The sequence below is a fragment of the Maniola hyperantus genome, chromosome 4 (assembly GCF_902806685.2).
Source record: "Maniola hyperantus chromosome 4, iAphHyp1.2, whole genome shotgun sequence".
Taxonomy (NCBI): domain Eukaryota; kingdom Metazoa; phylum Arthropoda; class Insecta; order Lepidoptera; family Nymphalidae; genus Maniola; species Maniola hyperantus.
The window spans coordinates 8,676,255-8,696,971 of NC_048539.1; the positions used below are offsets into that span (position 1 = coordinate 8,676,255).

General features: G+C 38.6%; 1 protein-coding gene across 1 annotated transcript in view; it reads left to right on the forward strand.

Annotated features, from left to right (window-relative positions):
- The first annotated feature begins 3,928 nt into the window (after window positions 1-3,928).
- The window catches only part of LOC117997046 (uncharacterized), a 66,415-nt gene continuing 49,626 nt past the window's right edge, over window positions 3,929-20,717 (forward strand). The window contains exons 1-7 of the mRNA XM_034985218.2: window positions 3,929-3,978; window positions 5,166-5,294; window positions 8,317-8,465; window positions 13,960-14,260; window positions 15,744-15,956; window positions 17,083-17,319; window positions 18,119-18,304. Coding sequence (XP_034841109.2) covers window positions 3,964-3,978; window positions 5,166-5,294; window positions 8,317-8,465; window positions 13,960-14,260; window positions 15,744-15,956; window positions 17,083-17,319; window positions 18,119-18,304 — 1,230 coding nt within the window. The 5' untranslated portion in view covers window positions 3,929-3,963. The remainder of the gene's footprint in view (window positions 3,979-5,165; window positions 5,295-8,316; window positions 8,466-13,959; window positions 14,261-15,743; window positions 15,957-17,082; window positions 17,320-18,118; window positions 18,305-20,717) is intronic.

Sequence of the window (20,717 nt, forward strand, 5' to 3'; positions counted from 1 at the left end):
TACCACAGTTCCCAGGATTGCGGGATTCAACAAAAGTATTCAATGGTTTCAACAACTCCTTGTTATGTATTTAATCACAACTTTAGATATTTATATTTATGCTCTACCTATTCTATCACTGATTTAGATTTATGAGTTTATGCGAATAACCTGATAAGTACCTACCTACTATTGGTTAACTATTAACAATATCAAATTAGCTTTAATTATTTATATAGCAGACAGAGTTGCGCTTAGTTCGTTTTCAGTAGGTGTAATTAATACAAGTTAAATATTAACATTGAATAAGCCATTAATAAAACGGTGAACGATCAAATCAAATGAAATCAATAAACATAGTTTTGTTTTAATTATTAGGTGCAATTATAAGGCACTGAAATTAAGAATATTACAGTTATCTCTTTATAAATAAATAGAGTTTAAAAAAAATCATTATAGGCAAACGCTTGACTACAATCACACCTGATGGAAAGTGATGATGAGGCCTAAGATGGGACGGGTTTACCTAGAAGATGCCTATTCACTCTTGTTTCAAAGATACCCGGATTGTAATTGGTAGGAAACACAGACCGTGGAAGAGTATTTCAAACCTTAGCCATGCGTATGAGGAATGGTGACGCAAAACGTTTCGTGCGTGTAGAAGTAAGTAGTAGATAAAATGTCGACGACATAAGGATGGAAACTCGCCCGAGGATTTGCGGTTCGGTGGTAAAATGGTGAAGGGGGGACAAAATCAAAAAGTTCCGAGCACACTCTCCGAAATATTTTATCCTATAAAACACCGATAAGATAATTATGGACTACTAGCTGATGCCCGCGACTTCGTCCGCGTGGATTAAACATTTTTCAAAATCTCGCGGGAACTCTCTGATTTTCCGGGATAAAAAATAGCGTGTGTTAAAAATAACACACGCAATTTTTTTATAAAATAATAAAATGTGTTAAAATCTATCTCCGCTCCAAATTTCATTCAAATCCGCTCAGCCGTTTTTGCGTGATTGAGTAACAAACATTCAAACATCCAAACATATAAACATCCAAACATCCACACTTTCACATTTATAATATTAATTAGGATAGCCTGTGCGGTAAAGTATATTATGTATTATGTATTAGTTAAAGTTAACGTGCACTTGAAAACTTATTTCATACTACAGGATATAAATTATATTATTGGCGTTCCCAACATTCATAAGAATTTTTAGAGTAAAAATTGGTACGAATGTTGGGAACTTTAATGTGGGAATATTGGGAAGATTGGGTTGGAATAATTTTTAAACTACACTATCAAATCCTGACGTTGTTGGCCCTCTATACTAGGCGTAGGCGACATAATAATATGCTGACGCCAGTTTCGCCAAGTTGGCTTTTTGTTGAAATGTAGCGGTGTTCACACCATTTGTCCCCGGTCCCGGTGCACTGTCTTGCTTGTGTTTGTAACTTAAAAATCAAAGAATTAAATAAGTAATTTTGTGTTATTTTATCACGACCTTGGTAGACTAAAGAACACGGCGCTAGTAATTTGAAGACACCTCTAAATCTGAACTTAGCCCAACTCCTAAACTAAGTATACCTAAAGACAGATTCATATAACAAAGTTCTCGTTATAGCGTCACGTTAGCTAAACTCACTTGAAAAGTTAGGCCTCAAAGCCCACAAACAAAAATAACGGCAAACTAGGTATGACAGGTAGAACTTGTCTCTTGTTTTTCGATTCAACTTACGGTTATATTTGCCTGTAATCTTTTCAATATACTTGTGAGCGTCTGTATCATTGTAAACCTACCTACTTACATATCAAATCATTGTTTTAAAATGCGCTGCTGTATTCTTGGTCGAAATATTTATCTTACACTAGAGCTTCATTGTACGAAACGCAAATATAGGTAGGTATCAATATTCCGTGGCAAATTGCTATCAGTTAAGTAACTAAGTACCTACCTACCGAATTATAAATTTTACTAAAGTAATACTTAGCTAATAATTAATAAGAAGAAAGGAGAACCAGAGTAACCGGTATAGCGCATTGAGGGTTACGAAGGTGAAGTGGCAATGGGCAGGGCATATACTTGGTTCAAAAAACCGATAGATATTGAGGCCCCAAGATGACAAAATCATGATGCCCGATAAATAAAATTTGCGTAGCTAATAAAATCTAGTAGCGTTTCGATGCGGAAAATTGGCGACGGAATTTCCATGCAATGTAGCGCGTGCCTTACTGGCAATGTGAAGGATATTTTTTATTTTATTTTTGTTGTAAGCGCAATCCATGTCCGCATTATTTTATTTACTTAATACGTCTTTTTATTATATTGATACGTTACCGATTACCATTCGCGTAGATTGTTACAAGTATTTATTACTTATATATACCTACATCGATCATTACAATCGAACGAAATTAATATTAGTTAGGTATATACGCGACAGGTCGAGATAGCAATCGGGGAGGGAACGCCCAGTACACCCGCACAGCCCCTGCGCTAACCCGGTGGGCGCGAGCGCGGGTGATGTGCCGTCATATTATGTCCAATTTGAATCCGAGGCAGATCCGAGATATTCTCATGACGGATACGGAAGTTGGATGTAGTGCGTAAGCTACCATACAAATAGTTCTATGACTACTTTGAAACGTATTTTCAAGGACTCGGATGGACAAGGACGCGTAAAATGCAGCCAGTATTCTTGGCACCATTCCACGTGGGCATGATTTGTAATGTAATTAGGTAAGGCTAGCTTGTAATATTTATTTAAAAAAAAAACAAAATTATCATGATCATCAAGTTAGGAGACCATTATTTAAGTATAGTATTTAAGTAGGTAGAGCGGAGCGAGACCAATAATTAATCTATGGCCTGTAGTCAACCAAGATAATGCTTAGAGCCTCAATAGCTCAACGGAGTAGAGCGAGACCAATAAATATAATTAATAAGCTATGGCTCAACGGTTAAGGCGCGGACTGAAATCCGACAGGTCGGCAGTTCAAACCCCACCCGTTGTACTATTGTCGTACCTACTCCTAGCACAAGACTTACGCTTAGTTGGAGGGGAAACGGGAATATTATTCATGATTAGCATGGCTAATATTCTTATAAAAAAAATGCGCCAGTGTAATGTTTTGCAGGAGGAAGAAATCACAACAAAATCATCTTTGTTTCTGATTATTATTCTTCATTTTAATTTAAATTTAAATAATAAATGACGTTTTTTACGCATGACTAAGGACGGACGGCCATAAATAAATAAGTATTAAAACTTCATGGTAGAAAGAGTTTCCTGTTTTCCAAGCTGTTTTCTGTTAAGGTTTGAAATACTTACAGCACCAGATAAATATATTGTACATCTTGTTGTACATGCATCTGATCTATGCATCTGATAGACGTCAGATGTCAATCCTAATATCTCTATGATAAGTCTATGATCCTAACGATCTTAAGTACAAAAATCATAAAAAATAAATAAAAAATTATATAATGCGTAAAAATGACTTCTCGCGTGCCATTTTAACTTTATGTGTCAAATTTTATGTGAAAGGTTTTTTTTTTAAACTCTTTTAATATTACAATAAAACTTAAAGCTAGCCTTATCTAATTACTATATAAATCATGACCGCGTGAAAGGTACGATTTTAGTCCTTATTTTAAAGGTGAACCCTTAGTGAACCGTTCTTTTGACATGATTGACCCATAGAGTTAAAATGGCGCGTGGGAAGTCATTTAGTACGGACTATAGAAATATTTTATAGTAATTATGCAGGTATATACATAATATTTTGCTCTTTCGTGTTTTCAAAATAAAAATGCAAAATTATTAGTATAGATTACTGTTACCATAATATTGAATATCAATAAAGCATGCCTAGCTAAGATAAGATAGTATAGAGTAAATAATATTTGGAGGACTTGTGTATTTTCCAGCTGAGAATATTATTAACGGAATAAAAAGCTATAAAATTATACAAAAATGGGTGATAAACAGGTAAGACAGGTTAGACAGGGAAAATTAGCATATCAGTACCTATACAAAGATAAAGTGTAGTACATATTACCAGACTGGGCTCACCTTGGACCACATGAGTAGATATCCCTACTTTGGACGACGTAACTTGAGAAATATAATATTACATACTTCTGGCGGCGATCCCTTCGAGAGAAAAAGATAAGACGTAAGAGTTTACGCGATAGAAAGAGAGGCGTTTATTAAATTTTAGGCCACAGCGCTGGGCGAGCTGAAATTGTACTTTCTTGCGCCGTAACAAGTGTCGCTATTTATTTAAACGTCTTTGCGAAGTGAGCCTTTTTCATCTGGTACCATACTATTAATTATTCTGTGGTATTAATAACTTATACAGATTTCATCTGGTGGTAAGTTCTCTCTTATTAATAATTAGGTACCATTTAATCACATCTACATTTAAGAGTAAGTTATAATTCAGATTTAATAAGAATTGTCGCAAAGTCACTTCTGAATTTAGCGGTAGCGTCCGGGTTTCTGAAGGGGAGTTGCTGTCAAGCGCGGCCCATACAAACGAAGTTTGATTCTATTCGAATACGTTGCGTGCGATGAGATTTCCCATCATCACCTATTGAACTCCCTCAAGATCACACGCAACCACTTTCTTACGAGATTTATTTATACTAGGCATATGGATAGAAGTCATTAGGCAGGTAAAATTTGCTTTGCTTTGCTGCAGAATTTTGCTTCCATTCACATTAAAAGGGGATGAATCTTCAAAAATCCTTTCTAAGTATTTAGGTAGGGCTATAGGTACCTTTCTACGTGATATTTAAGGAACTCCTGTAAATAATGCCATGCTTCTAGACCTCAGATCTACGACCTAGATTAGTAGGTACAGATATAAAGTTTGAAAAAAACACGGCATGGTATATTCAGAAATGTGTGCGAGACGACAATGTAAAAATACATGAAAGAGATCGTAGCCAAAACGTAGCATTTTATAAAAATACAGTAGGTATAGAACGGGCAGGTCCAGATGACAATTGGGGTGGGGACGCCCCGTACACTCGCACAGCCCCCGCGCTAACACAGTGCGGGATAGCGCGGGTGACGTGCGGGTGTGCGGGTCTTCCCCCCGCCGCATACCCCGATTGCCATCTCGACCTGTCGCGTACTCTACATGATGTAACAACTACTCGTATTTCCAGGCCCATAGCCATGGAAAATACATGGACACTGGTTCATTTTCGGTGCCAACTAAACCAACCTCGATGTGCTCCCTTATAATTTGGAATATTTCCAAGGCTCTAGAAAATAATCCGAGTATGAATTTAACGGTAGAGTACAATATTTTTTAATTTTTTTACCATACCTCCAGAGAAAAAAGGAACCCTCACTTCATTGTCTGTCTGTCGTGACTGTCAAGACCCGTCAAAGAAATCGAAGCTTATAGGGTGGGTGGTATACTTCCTGTTGACCGAGAATCATGAAATTTGGGAGGTCGCAATGTCTTATAGCATAAGTAGAGGAAGGTAAAGGGGAAAATCTGAAAACCGTGAATTTTAGTTACATCACAAAAAAAACGACCAAGTGCGAGTCAGACTCGCACACCGAGGGTTCCGTAATCCGTACTGCAGTCGTATTTTTTCGATATTTTGCATGATAAATCAAAAATTATAATGCATAAAAATAAATAAAAATCTGTTTTAGAATGTACAGATACAGCCATTTCATATAATACCCTACTCAATATAGTTATCTTACTTTGAAAGTTGAAAATACAAATTATTTTTTTACGAACACATTTTAATTTTTTTTGTGATGTAACTACAAATTCACGGTTTTCGGATTTTTCCTCTTACGTGTGCTATAAGACCTACCTACCTACCAAATTTTATGATTCTAGGTGAATGGGAAGTACCCTATAGGTTTCTTGACAGTCAGAAATACGGACGGACATTAAGGGTTCCGTTTTTCCCTTTGAAGTACATAATTATGTACTTACCTTTACCTAGGCACCTTACGTGTGCGAGTCCGACTCACAAATTAACATGTTTTTCTTGCATAATGCGTTGTTAGGGTTCCGTACCTCAAAAGGAAAAACGGAACCCTTACATATCACTTTGTTGTCTGTCTGACTGTCAAGAAACCTACAGGGTACTTCCCGTTGACCTAGAATCATGAAATTTGCCAGGTAGGTAGGTCTTATAGCAGACACATTATGGGGAAAAATCTGAAAAGCGTGAGGTTAGGGCACACAAAAAAATTAAATTGTGGTCATGAACTAATAATTAGTATTTTCAATTTTCGAAATAAGATAACTATATCAAGTGGGATATGATATGAAAGGGCTTTACCTGTGCATTCAAAAAAAGATTTATATTTATATTTATGCATCATAAATACGACTAGTACAGAACCCTCGGTGCGCGAGCCTGACTCGCACTTGGCCGGTTTTTTACATAGAGAGTGTATTTCCCCCGCTTCGGATGGGTGGTTCTCATAGACCAAAATATGAACGTACAAACCTTACTCATAATTTTTAATTAAAGAGAGAAATCCACTTAAAGTTTAGAAGTTTTTTCGAATTCAGATGCATCAATGTATTTAGCGTGCGTTTTTTTCTATAAAGACAGAAAGAACAGGTATTTCTTTCTTTTCTAAGAACAGGTATATTTATTTTATTTATATTTTTTAATTAAGTAGGTAACTTGTTTTTATTAGCAGTAGTTAAAATCTTGCGGATAATTTACCGTTGGTACGTGTTTTTCTAACAACACCTTTACGGAAATAATATAAAGAATAGCCATTATATTATTTATATTAGATGATGCCTGCGACTTGGTCCGCGTGGATTTAGGTTTTATAATCCCGTAGGAACTTTTAGCTTTTCGGGCCTATGTCTGTCCTCGGGATGTTTTAAGCTAACTCTGTCCCAAATTCCATCAAAACCAGTTAAACGGATGCCGTGAAAAGCTAGCAGACAGACAGACAGACATACTTTCGCATTTATAATATTAGACTAATATGGAAATTGATTCACGTTTTACAATCTATTTACTGCGATACAGTTTCGGAGAGATAGTGCCTTGAAAATCTTTAGGTACCTACGTATGCGGTGTACCTACTACCTAATGATGAGCAACATAATGCCACAGTCATGCTTAAAAGTTGCTTTTCGTTGATGGAAAAATAAAATAGAGATCATTTATCAGCATTCATCTTAAAATAGTTCGGCCGAATATTCTAAAGACCAAATTATTACTTACGAAGTAGTGTACAGATCAGAGTAATGTATAATACAAGAATAATTAAGACGTACCTAATTGTTCAGAAAATATAATTCATTTTATTTTATTGGGATAAACCAACAGCTCGTTATAACTAATTAGGCTTAAACTAATAGGTTTTCACAGGTTTTTACATAATTCTATAGCGAGAAACTTCTGGAAAATAAAAGTAGCCCTTACCTAAATACACCAGGTGAGATTTAAAAAAATCTAAATCCAAGAGATACTTGCATCCTGCAAAGCAAGTTTTTCTTCTGGAAAATCAAGAAATTCCCACGGGATGTTAAATCCACACAGATGAAGTCGCGGGCATGATCATTATCGCGACATAATTAAAGGCCTATTTCGTTGTGCGTGATGCATACATGATCAAACTGCGCAATGCGCATGGCTAGATCAAAATCGTTTTAGTATATTTAATTCGCTTCGAACAGTGCGTGTTGCCAGTGATGCCATATGGTCGCTAACTGTGGGCCTCATAAGAAAGCTCAGAGTCACTCAGCGGGCGATGGAGAGAGCTTGGAGTTTCTCTACGTGATCAAATCAGAAATGAGGAGATCCGTGGGAGAACTAGATGTACCGACATAGTTCAACGGGTTGCGAAGCTGAAGTGGCTATGGTCAGGGAACATAGTTCGTAAAACCGATAGACGTTGATGGTGTCCTAAGGTGCTGGAATGGCGACCTCGCACCAGAAGACGCAGCGTTGGAAGACGCCAACTAGGTGGATGGACGATATCAGACGAGTCGCAGGAAGCTGCTGGATTCAGGCGGCGCAAGACCGTCGCGCGTGGAAGTCCCTACAAGAGACCTATGTCCAGCAGTGGACGTCTATCGGTTGATGATGATGATGATGATGAGATTTAATTCGGTAAATGCAAAATGTAAATATAGATATAATAATAATCAAATTATGTTTACCTGCTGCCAGAGATAATTTATATTACACAGTATTGAGTGTAAGAAATAATCTCTGCTACTGCTTACGATCTAATATCTACGGTAATACTCAGACTGTAGTAGTAGAGGAGAGTTTAAAATAATTCATTCCAGAATATTGTTTAATATAGCGTGCAATGCGCGCGGCGCACGAACGTCTCGAGCACGCGTCATGCGACGAGAGCAGGATGATCTCACAGGCACCAGAGGAGCGACATCTCACCTGCGCGCTGCTGGCCTGGCACCAACTGGGGCACTCAGACGTCGACGGTCTCTGCAAGTATGACATGTATCATTGTGGCATATCGTTTGATTAGCGTGCAATGCGCGGGGCGCACGAACGTCTCGAGCACGAATCACGCGAAGAGAGCAGGATGACACAAACACCAGTGAAGCGACATCTCACCTGCGCTCTACTGTTTTTTTTAATCTCATATTTTTAAGGGGCTTTTATAGTTGACCTACAATCTACATGGTAACCCCATCGTTACTAACTAAATTAAAATCAAAGTTTGGTATGTTTTAGATTTAGGCAGGCAGATAGAATAAATAAGGCTTCCGTGGCTTTCCTATTCTTAGTTCGGATGAATTAAAATCGTGATAGAAAATTGTGCATAACGATGGATAAATAAAATCAAGCAGTCCAGATGAAGCGTGCTATATAAGTACTATACAGGATGTAACCAGAACACTGGCAAAAGCCAGCGTTATTGGTATACTGCCTAAACACATTCAATACCAATTTGCCTCATTTTGTAGTTTTAGTGATTTAGTATTTTTTAAACCCGCAATGTATAGCGTGCAAAACTAGGCTCAATGCTCCGCCTACGACGCGGCACTAACTCCGAGTGACCTACTTGCGCAACGTTCGTTGACCTCTAGCGTCAGATGTTTTATTTGCCAAATTATAGGATTTTTAATATATTTTTTCGCGTTTTCTTTTGTGGTATCATATGAGTAATCATCAGTAGGTAGGTACTATCAAGTCTTTGTTTTTGCCAGCGTTCTAGTTATGAAACCATCTCTCTAAAAGAGAGAGAAGCTTTAGCTTATACATCATCAGATCCGTATTACTGGTGTATCGTTGAACTGTACCTATATTAGCTTAATAAACAGTAGCTAAAACACCTGTATAACAGTAATGATTACAGGCGTAGGTACTCACCTAATCGTTACTAACCAATTAAGTATATTAATTATTATTTACGTTTACAATGTTACAAGGTGAATACCTAGTGACTAACTACAAAACGTGTAAAATAGCAAGTAAGTATTATGTTAAGTAAGTACCTACCTGTGCTCGAATTAGTAGGTAATCTGTATAATTTTTTTTTAAGATAAGATAAATTTAAGAATAAGAGGAAGTACTTACTTTAAAATCTTATTTAATCGTATTGAAAATTTTGTAGTAGGTACCTACCTACTACTCTTGACCTAGAATCATGGGCAGGTAGGTAGGTCTTATAGTACACGTAAAAATCTGAAAAGCGTGATTTTGTGGTTACATCATAAAAATAACTAAAAGGAGAATGGGCACTTTTGTATGAGTTGCGTCCCCAGAGTGTATTGCAAGTTGTGATATATGTCATTTCAAAGGTCATGATAATAGCTTCATTTTATTGTATGACACCAACAATGAGTTGCGTGCAGGGAAAGAATTAGGAAGCATTTAATTTCATTAATCCAGTGTAAGTCTGAATAAAATAAAAATATCTTTTATTCAATTAAACTCTTACAAGTACTTTTGAATCATCATATGCATCTACCACTGGCTCGGAATGCCTTTCCCACCGAGAAGAATCAGCAAGAAACTCGGCGGTTGCTCTTTTAAAGATTTGATATATGTACAATATTATGCCATAATTATATAAAAAAAGTAATTGCAGTCCCGCTAAAACAGTTTTATACGTTTTTACATTTATTACGTTTTTTTAAACAAAGAATATATTACTTTTAGTTTGGCCTATATTTGGGTGCTAGCATACCGTGCGGTGTGTACCTATTCGTACGGTGCCGGGGCGGGCTGGTAGGGGACGGAATCGGCGGCGTGTTGTGACTTGTCCCTGTAGTCAGTTACTTACGCGGCGCGCATACGCACACGCATTTTGCTCTTTCGGATCCATACTTTTTTTTGGTATTTTTGACCTCTGCACGTTTAAAGGACTTGAGTTTCTACTTACACTTTGCTTGTGGCTAGTTTTTATGGACCAACTAGCTGATTCCCGCGACTTCGTCCGCGTGAAATTAGGTTTTTTAAAAATCCCGTGGGAACTCTTTGATTTTCCGGGATAAAAAGTAGCCTATGTTACTCTCCAGGACTTTATCTATACCCATGCAAAAATCACGTCAATCCGTTGCACCGTTGCGACGCGATTGAAGGACAAACCAACAAACCAACAAACTAACACACTTTCGCATTTATAATAAGGGTACTGATTGCAGGAGGATTGGATACGTTGTTAAGATGGCAGAACTTGTGAATCATTGTTATCATCCACATTGTGTTAGATGTGGCCGTTCCCTGGCTTGACAGCGAGAACGCCACCGGCTCAGTAGACAAGATTTAGGGGCAAGACCTGGATTTGCAGAATATGTATGGATCAGTTACGTATACAACAAGTAAGTTCATATTTTATTTTACAATATCAAAGCACATATTATCACTTTGCACTTTTATTCGTGAAATACCTACGTATAATATAAGTACGTATAATATACGTAGGTATTTCACAAATAAAAGTGCAAAGTGATAAATGTGCTTTGACATTGTAAAATAAAATATGAACTTACTTGTTGTATACGTAAATGATCCAATACATATTCTGCAAATCCAGGTCTTGCCTCTAAATCTTGTCTACTGAGCCGGTGGCGTTCTCGCTGTCAAGCCAAAGAACGGCCACATCTAACACAATGATTTACAAGTTCTGCTATCTTAACAATGTATCCAATCCTCCTGCAATTGGTCCATAAAAACTAGCTACAATCAAAGTATAAGTAGAAACTCAAGTCTTTTAAACGTGCAGAGGTCAAAAATACAAAAAAAAGTATGGATCCGAAATAGCAAAATGTGTGTGCGTATGCGCGCCGCGTTAGTAACCGACTACAGGGACAAGTCACAACAAGTAACAACACGCCGCCAACGCCGTCCCCCACCAGCCCGCCCCGACACCGTACGAATAGGTACGCACCGCACGGTATGCTAGCACCCAAATATAAGCCAAACTAAAAGTAATAATTTCTTTGTTAAAAAAAACGTAATAAATGTAAAAACGTATAAAACTGTTTTAGCGGGACTGCAATTACTTTTTTTATATAATTATGGCACAATATTGTACATATATCAAATCTTTAAAAGAGCAACCGCCGAGTTTCTTGCTGATTCTTCTCAGTGGGAAAGGCATTCCGAGCCAGTGGTAGATGCATATGATGATTCAAAAGTACTTGTAAGAGTTTAATTGAATAAAAGATATTTTTATTTTATTCAGACTTACACTGGATTAATGAAATTAAATGCTTCCTAAATCTTTCCCTGCACGCGACTCATTGTTGGTGTCATACAATAAAATGAAGCTATTATCATGACCTTTGAAATGACATATATCACAACTTGATACACCACTGGGGACGAAACCGCCCATTCTCCTTTGTTCATGAACAAATAATTACTTAGGATTTTCAACTTTCAAAATAAGATTAATATACCAAGTGGGGTACCATAATATTATGTGTATCATATTGACCTACACATTCTAAAACAGTTTTTATTTTTATTTTTATGTATAATAGTTTTTGATTTATCGTGCAAATTGTCGAAAAAAATACGACTGTAGTACGGAACCCTCAGTGTGCGAGCCTGACACGCACTTGGTTGGTTTTTTAAACTTAACTGAAAATTGACTGGAAACTATCGTGTTCATTAGTCTTTAACCATTGAGCTGATTACGAATGGTTAGCTGGTGCCCCTTGAAAAAATCCGTTGCCCATTTACGAGGACCCCATGAGGACATGAACTATCCATACCCATATTATAAATGCGAAAGTGTGTTTGTTTGTTGGTTTGTCCTTAAATCACGTCGCAACGGAGACACGGATGGACATGATTTTATGAATGGGTGTAGTTAAAGACCTGCTATTTACATCCCGGAAAATCAAAGAGTTCCCATGGGATTTTCAAAAACTTAAATCCACGCGAACGAAGTCGCGGGCATCAGTTAGTCCAATATAAAATGATTATTTAAATTCACCCAACATGGTCATAGACAGAACATACAGGTACTTTGTATACCTATACGTACGCTCTACATTAAAACAGTCTAATCCTGAACCTCCATCTTTTTTATATAGTCCCTTTAAAAAAAAACTGGCAACAAGGCTAAAACAAAATGGCATATTTTGGAAAATTATTTGCGGCGGGAATGACCCGACCTTATGTACGTAATAACAGTTAAGGTCATACCCTCACAACGGAACAGGGTATGTTGTTTTGCCTTCAAATGTAATGGGAACAATAATAATAATTAAACTCACCCTGCAGTTAACAAGATAACGCATTTTATCTTATGGACTACCTATCTATATAATAACTAGCTACTCATTTATATACTACTTACTACTACTACTACTATTTATATATTTTCGTAGGGATCTCTAATTTTTTTGAAATAAAATGTAACTCAGGAATAATGTAGCTTTCTACAGGTGAATGAATTTTCAAAATCGGTCCCGTAGTTCCGGAGATTACCCCCTACAAACAAACTTACAAACTTTACCTCTTTATAATATTAGTATATAGTATAGAAAAGGAAAAGCTGACTGACTGACTGATCTATCAACGAACAGCTCAAACTACTGGACGGACCAGGCTGAAATTTGGCATCCAGGTAGCTACAATGACTTAGACGTCCGTTAAGAAAGGATTCTTGAAAATTCAACCCCTAAGGAGGTAGAAGCTGTGGTAGTCGTTAAGACGTCCGCCTTCCAATCGGAGGTCGGAGGTTCGATCCCGGGCACGCACCTCTAACTTTTCGGAGTTATGTGCGTTTTTAAGAAATTAAAATATCACTTGCTTTAACGGTGAAGGAAAACATCGTGAGGAAACCTGCATGCCCGAGAGTTCTCCATAATGTTCTCAAAGGAGTGTGAAGTCTGCCAATCCGCACTTGGCCAGCGTGGTAGACTATGGCCAAAACCTTCTCACTCTGAGAGGAGACCTGTGCTCTGTAGTGACTAGTGAGCCGGTGATGGGTTGATCATGATGATGAAGGAGGTAAAATGGGGATTTGAAATTTATGTAGTCCACGCGGACGAAGTCGCGGGGATAAGCTAGTCAAATAATATATTTATGAGTTCCATTTCGTCTTTGTATATACATTAGGTGAGGAAGGTATTTTGAAGCCCAATGTATTCGTATAAGGCACTTTTATAAGCTGTGCAAATAAATCTTCCAACAATTGAATCTCAGAACAATTCGTCGTTGCAGTTATATAACTCCACTCACGTAGACTACTGACTACTGAGTACTGCTCCTCGTTAAATCACGAGCACTAACCGCTAGTAGTTCTTGCCATTGGCCTAATTACGGTTAGCGAAAATTTAATTGATGCGGGTACCCTGTTCACGTTCTCATTGACTCGTGTGGGGCGCCACATTATCCGCCACTTATGCGGAGGCGCCCCAGCCTCCGCATAAACTTAACAATTAGCACGCGTTACAAATTATGTCACGGTTAATTAAGTATGACCTAAATAAAGTACCTAAGTAGTCGAGTTTTCCAGATTCATACAAGAAAATTGCAAAAAGCCAGTTTGCAGTACTTCCAAGAATTTGTCAAATAACGTGAATATTGAAAATGTCAACAAACAAGGTGTTTCTACAAAACCAGACAATACAGATCATAAGCGTTCGGAGAGTATTCAAGACTCATCCGTTTTTGATACATGCTCTCTAATGGGACCTGTTGTGAAGTTACCAGTGGAAACAAAAATTGTCATGCGGTTCACACCACCGCCACCATGTCAACATCATTTGAAAAAGTCTCAGAAAACCAAAACCGACGTAAAAAACAAAATAGATGCGGTTAGTACTTATTTACTTGTTTTGATTTATGAGATCAAAATTAGATTTAGCATTTAAGTGCGATCTTATAAATTAGGTACTTCTATCTGATGTGTACCTACAGTAGCCGGCAAGAAATATACATCGACCTTTGGAATGAGATTTCGGCTTTGTAAATCGTTGTCACTGTCACTCATATCTACCTATGTGCCGCTTTGTCGGGCTCAACGAGAGGGACAACGCTCTACAAAACCGCTATCTCTTTCTAAAGGTCGATGTACAATATTTTCTGCCGCGTACTGCAGTTTGTGTACCTATAGGTGGACCAGAATCTCATGAAAAATATTGAAGTGGGGATTCCGGAGTTAGCAGCGCTGTACCACACGAGTAGATATATAGACCAGAGGGGAAGCTTCATACTAGCGGCGGGCTGTAGGTTCACTCACTCATAGCGCAGCTCACGCACACCACGACGTGTTACGGACGCTCCGTTTGCCGCCGTTTGCCATCGAACTGGGCGCAAACGGATCGACCGTGACACGTCGTGGTGTGCGTGAGCTAGTGTGAAGCTTCCCCTCTGGTCTATACATATGATATGATATTACCTAGAATGGATAAAAACTTATTACTTACTCTTACAGTAGATACGTGGAAGAAAGTAATGTACATCGGCCTTTAGAATGATATTTCGGCTTTGTAGAGCGTTGTCCCTTAGGTCCCTGCATCAATCATTATTACAATATCTTTTGTTGTGATTGGATGAATTTGTGCGATTCTTGTTGCAACAATGCATTGTAGCCAATCAACCAATCAGATGTCCGCAATCGAACAGCCTGTCACTCATACCTATATGACGTTTTGTCGGTTTCAATGATAGGGACAACGCTCTACAAATCTACTATCTCCTTCTAAATGTCGATGTATATTATTTTCTGCCGCGTACCTACTGTAAATACCTTGGTTTCAATTTTATAGGTCAACTAGCTTATTCCTGCGACTTGTCGGCGTGGACTACACAAATTTTAAACCTTATGTCTGCTATATGATCTACCTACCTGCCAAATTTCATGATTCTAGGTCAACGGGAAGTACCCTCTAGGTTTCTTGACAGACAGACAGATAGACAGACATACAGAGAGACAGACAGACAACAAAGTGATCCTATAAGGGTTCCATTTTTCCTTTTGAGGCACGGAACCCTAAAAATCATTTCTTAGCGGATGTCGACGTCACGGGTTGAGGCACGAGAAAGTAGCATACAAACAGACAGACACACAGCATTTCTAATAATACCTATAGTAGGAACACGACATGTCAAGATGGCAATCGGAGGGGAACGCCCCGCGCACTAACACACCCCCCGCGCTAGCCTGATGCGGGATAGCGTGGGTGAAGTGCGGGTGTGCGGAGCGTCTCCCCGCCTTATACCCCGATTGCCATCTCGACCTGTGGTGGACTGTATTATGGATAGACGTTGATTACTATCAGTAACATTGTTATTTAGGCATGTTGTATGGACTCAACGTGTATACAACGTCTGGCGGAGTTAGATCAGGCGGTGAACGAGCTAAGGAACCGTGCAGCTCAACTGGCGCGGCGGGAAGCTGAGAGAGTTGAACTGCTGGAACGTGCTGAGGCTGGCTGGAAAGACCTCGAGCTTAGCTATCAGCGCCGATTATCGCTAGCCGTAGAAAAACAGGACGATATATCCAAACAGGTCCTTTATTATCATAATATTTACTAAGGGAATCAACCAACACACTACACCACACAAATCTTCTAAAACACACTCAAAGTATAGTCCGCGACAGGTTGAGATCGCAATCGGGCTATGAGGCGGGGGGACCCGCACGTCACCCGCGCTCGCCCGCACCAGGTTATCGCTGGGGCTGTGTGGGTGTGCGGGGCGTTCCCTCCCCGATTGCCTTTTTAACCTGTCGCGTACTAAACGTTTCACTCCGACAACGAAGCAACTCCTAGAGATGTATAGTACGCGACAGGTTGAGATGGCTATCGAGGTATGAGCCGGGGGGCGCCCTGCACACCCGCACATCACCCGCGCTCGTCCGCACAGGGTTAGCGGGGGGCTGTGCGTTTGTGCGGGGGGTTCCCTCCCCGATTACCATCTCGACCTGTCGCCGACTATAGATTCCACAATGGACAGTTGCAAAGCACTTGCTTGCTGTTTCTGCATACTAATTAGTAATGGGAGGGTGGGCGGTGCATATCGCATACTGCATGGTTGTACTTCCCAAACAGATTTGCCTGTTTTGGCGAATTAAGCTTGATCCTTGTGTTTCATCATGGACGTCTCCAAAATAACACTGATTGCACACCCACTTCTTTAATAGATATTTAACATACTTTTATTCTTTACTTTTTCTACTATCACTTTGGGTGGGTACGATAATTCCATTATATATACTTACCTAGACTAGGTGAAATTCTAATTAATGCCCATCCTTTATTTTAATGTAGATAAAGGGCACATACCACGATTAATTCGATGTTTTAATTCGTTGATATTTCAACCCGATTCCACGGGTCGTGGTCACGACGGGACTGCGGTGGTGCGAGAGATGAATTTCGAGCTGTCATGGGCAGTAGCGAACTACCCTCTTTCTTGTTCTTTTCGCTGGAACTTCACGAGCTCTCCGGCAAGATACACTCACAGCGCCACTATTAACTTTTGATGTCGTACGATGCTGCATTGCATATTTCTACCACTGGATTCCACATACTAGTTTAAAACATCCAATTAATCGTGGTATGTAATACTTAATAAGCAAAATGTCAATTCAAAAAATGGCAATCTCTCCTCTTATATGTATTTGCATTTTCAGATTAAGAAATCGATAGAGGAACGGAACTCATGTAAAAACATCTGTACGAATTTGGCTGAACTATTGAAGCAACGTGGGGCTACGGCGGAGAAGGAACGTGAACGTCTAAAGACTCTTGAGAAGGAGGTGTGCGATCAAGCTTGTATCCGAATGCGGCTGAGCGAAGAGTCAGCAAAAGGAGATGCTGCGCTCGCTGAGCAGCTATGCCGTGCCACGCAGTTGGATAGAGACCTTCAAGTAAATTTGAGGAGCTGGCAAATAAAACGGTATAATGGCATGAAATAAAATTTTACAGGAGGTTTGGACCTCCTGTAAAATGGAATCACTCAATGGAAGCTGTTGAAACTTTACTGTTATTGTAGGTACCGTTTTGATAGAAATCACAAAATTTTGACTCAATTTTGGCACAGTTTTAGGCCGTTTGGCTTGGAAATGAGTTAAGAGTTGTATTCAGTGAGTCAAAAATGGATTGAAGAAAAAATATTTTGATCAGAAGTGTAATTATACCTTCTTTTTCGCCAACTCTTCATGTTATAGCTTGTTAGCATAATATTGACATTATAATGCCTTGAATAAATAGTTCGCGTGCGTATAAACTGTATGGGTTTTCACGTCACGCGCATGAATCCTGGCACTGGCGTCGCAGGTCGTGTCAACGGTGCTCAGTTATAACCCGTGCCAATTGGCGCGGTATTTTGCAATTTTGAACATCCTGGAAAACAAGCAAAACTTATTCTAAGCGTAGAAATTTTAAGCCTTGCTAGGTCAATTTAATAGAAATAGTTCTTTACATTCCTAACAAAACATTGCAATTTAAACTAAGTATCTGGTCTCACCACGAAGTATATAACATATATTTTGTACTCCGTGCGTCTTACTAATAAATATTGTAAGTATGGCGGGTGAATAGTAAGTGTCTAAGGTACACACCAATTTCTCTATTGATTGAATAATCAATAAATCAAACTTTCTATTGATACTTAATAATTTTAATTGATCTTCTTGATAATAATTTAATATTAAAAATGCGAAACAGTTTAAAGAAGAACAGGCTCGTAGGAAAGTAAAAAGCCTTGAGAGCGAATTGGAGTCTTGTCAATGCGTGACTTATGAAGCTGAGCATGCAATGAGTTCTGAGCTGTCTGCGTTAAAAGAGCAAGTGACAGAAGTATCAAAGAAGTTATTGGCACAGGAGGATCATAATAATTCAATTAAATCTGAGGTAATTATAATTTTTAATCTAAATATATAAAAGGAAAAGGTGACTGACTGACTGACTGACTGACTGATCTATCAACGCACAGCTCAAACTACTGGACGGATCGGGCTGAAATTTGGTATGCAGGTAGCTATTATGACGTAGGCATCCGCTAAGAAAGGATTTTTGAAAATTCAACCCCTAAGGGGGTGAAATAGGGGTTTGAAATTTGTGTAGTCCGCGCGGACGAAGTTGCGAGCAAGATATAAGGTGATTTTGTTAAGGAAGCTTTTTATTGATTAGGTAAATTGCGAAGCCAGTAACTCACGAAGTAGATCGACGAAAAGAGTCTTCTAATGTAGGTACCCCATTTAAAATCTATCTTTAATCATTATCATCATCAATTTCATCATCATAAACATGAAGAATAAAATACATTAACTTAGCCTCATGCTCATGATCATCATTTTTCCAAATCAGTCGTTTTCTAACCGACTTAAAAGGCCAGTTTATAAATGCATTCCGTACAGCATCAGGGTTGAGGAGTTGGGTCAGTTGGGTCCTCCAGTTCAACGCCAAATTCTTTACTTAGTAGGTACCTACCTCCAACATTAATTTATAACCGACAGTTTCTAAACAGTCCCAACAATGTTGGTGGTCAGATCCCCTGCAGCACCAGGAGTCTTTCTCTCTCTCCGGTCGTTCCTTCATTGCTGAAGATCGTGGTCCTGGCAACCTGCCCTCGAATGGATTATCTGTTTCCATCGGCTTCCATCGGCACCAGGATTAGGGGGTTAGAATTTCTCTATCGATTTAAATAAAATGGGATCAAAAGGATATAATAAATGATCAAACGAACTTCCAAGTGAAGTTCGATCATTATTATATGAGTTGCTTCATTAGAATATATGATTTTATACACTGTAGTTTCCCTATTTACTTGGTAACCTCGCACAATTTTAAAGATTTATTTTAAAACAATTCAAAACGTATTTCCGGCGTACTCGCCCCCACTACGACGCCTCGGCTTTAGCTCATTATTTTAGAGTATGTAGTGTAACTTGTACAAAACTTTCTATTATTTGGGATAAGCCATGCATCGGGGAGGGAGGGAGATCATATATTCTAATGAAGCAACTCATATAATAATGATCGAACTTCACTTGGAAGTTCGTTTGATCATTTATTATACATTCGTTGCTTCATTATTCATATATGATTTTATACACTGTAGATGTTAAGAGAAGAAAGTTTTGGAATTAAAAGCATAATTTGTTATTATTATGATTTTAGATTTTATGATTAATACACAAATCGGCTTATGTATTTTAATAATTATATGTACCTAGTTCTTATTAATCTAAGTAACTAGTTCACTGTCCTAATCAATGATATTGATCAAGTCTTATCTTAATTTATTGATACTTGATTACTGATCGGGTGAATTCCCCTTAGTCCAGGATAATTTTGTTGTAGAATTGGGCAAAAGAGTCAGAGGAGCTAGTCCAGCCTGTGGTCTTGCGAATAGTTCTGATAATGACGTCAGCAGAGCTCGCGGCCGAATACCTACGGCGATGTGTACACCGCTCTCTGACCGGACTTGTTTCATCCATCTACCGATGGACTGCGTTATCGCAGCTTTATATTATGATCGCTTCTGTGTTAACAGGAGCGTATTTGTTCTCTCAGGTCTTATATTTCTAGTTATAGAAATGTAATCTGAACTTATCACTAATAAATTTTTTAGTGATAAGTTTTTCTGTATGTATATACTATATACAGTTCTTTTTTTTTTTTTTTTTTTGTTCTATTGACCTGTAAATTTAAATACTAAAAAATCTGAAAGGACACTAGCTGGGCAAATACTTATTTTGTCTTAAGTATGGCAGGCACAAAACTGGTCGATCTCTACCAGGTGCAGACGTTTCTATGATGTCTGTTATCATTATTTTGGCACCGGTCTCGGAAAACTTGATATTGTCGAGCTTGATAAGAGGCAGGTACCGAGTGCTAAGGAGACTACAAGTTAATTCGTGGCCTTTTCGAGGATAAGCTCGGTATTAGGGAACCATGTTGAAATAAAGTTTAAAACTACTTGTGGATCCCAAGTGCTCGAGTAATTGGATTTTATAGGCCTCGATTTGTATGCACCTTTAAGAGGGCGCTTCACACACTCGTCTCAGCCGATGTTATAAATATAAATGCTGACAAAGCAGAACGGTGAGGATTTAGACTGCCATACGCACAACTACTATTAGGAATGTAAGTATGATTTTTTCGAGGGCTCGAATACGTCAATGTTGTTCTCGATGCAATATTGCCACCACAGCTTAAGCGACTTCACAGTACTGTCAGAGAGCGAAGCTATCATTAGCGTAGATGATGCTGGACAAACGCCTTTTCGGATAAAGGTTGCCGCAGAGCCTCGCGACAGCCC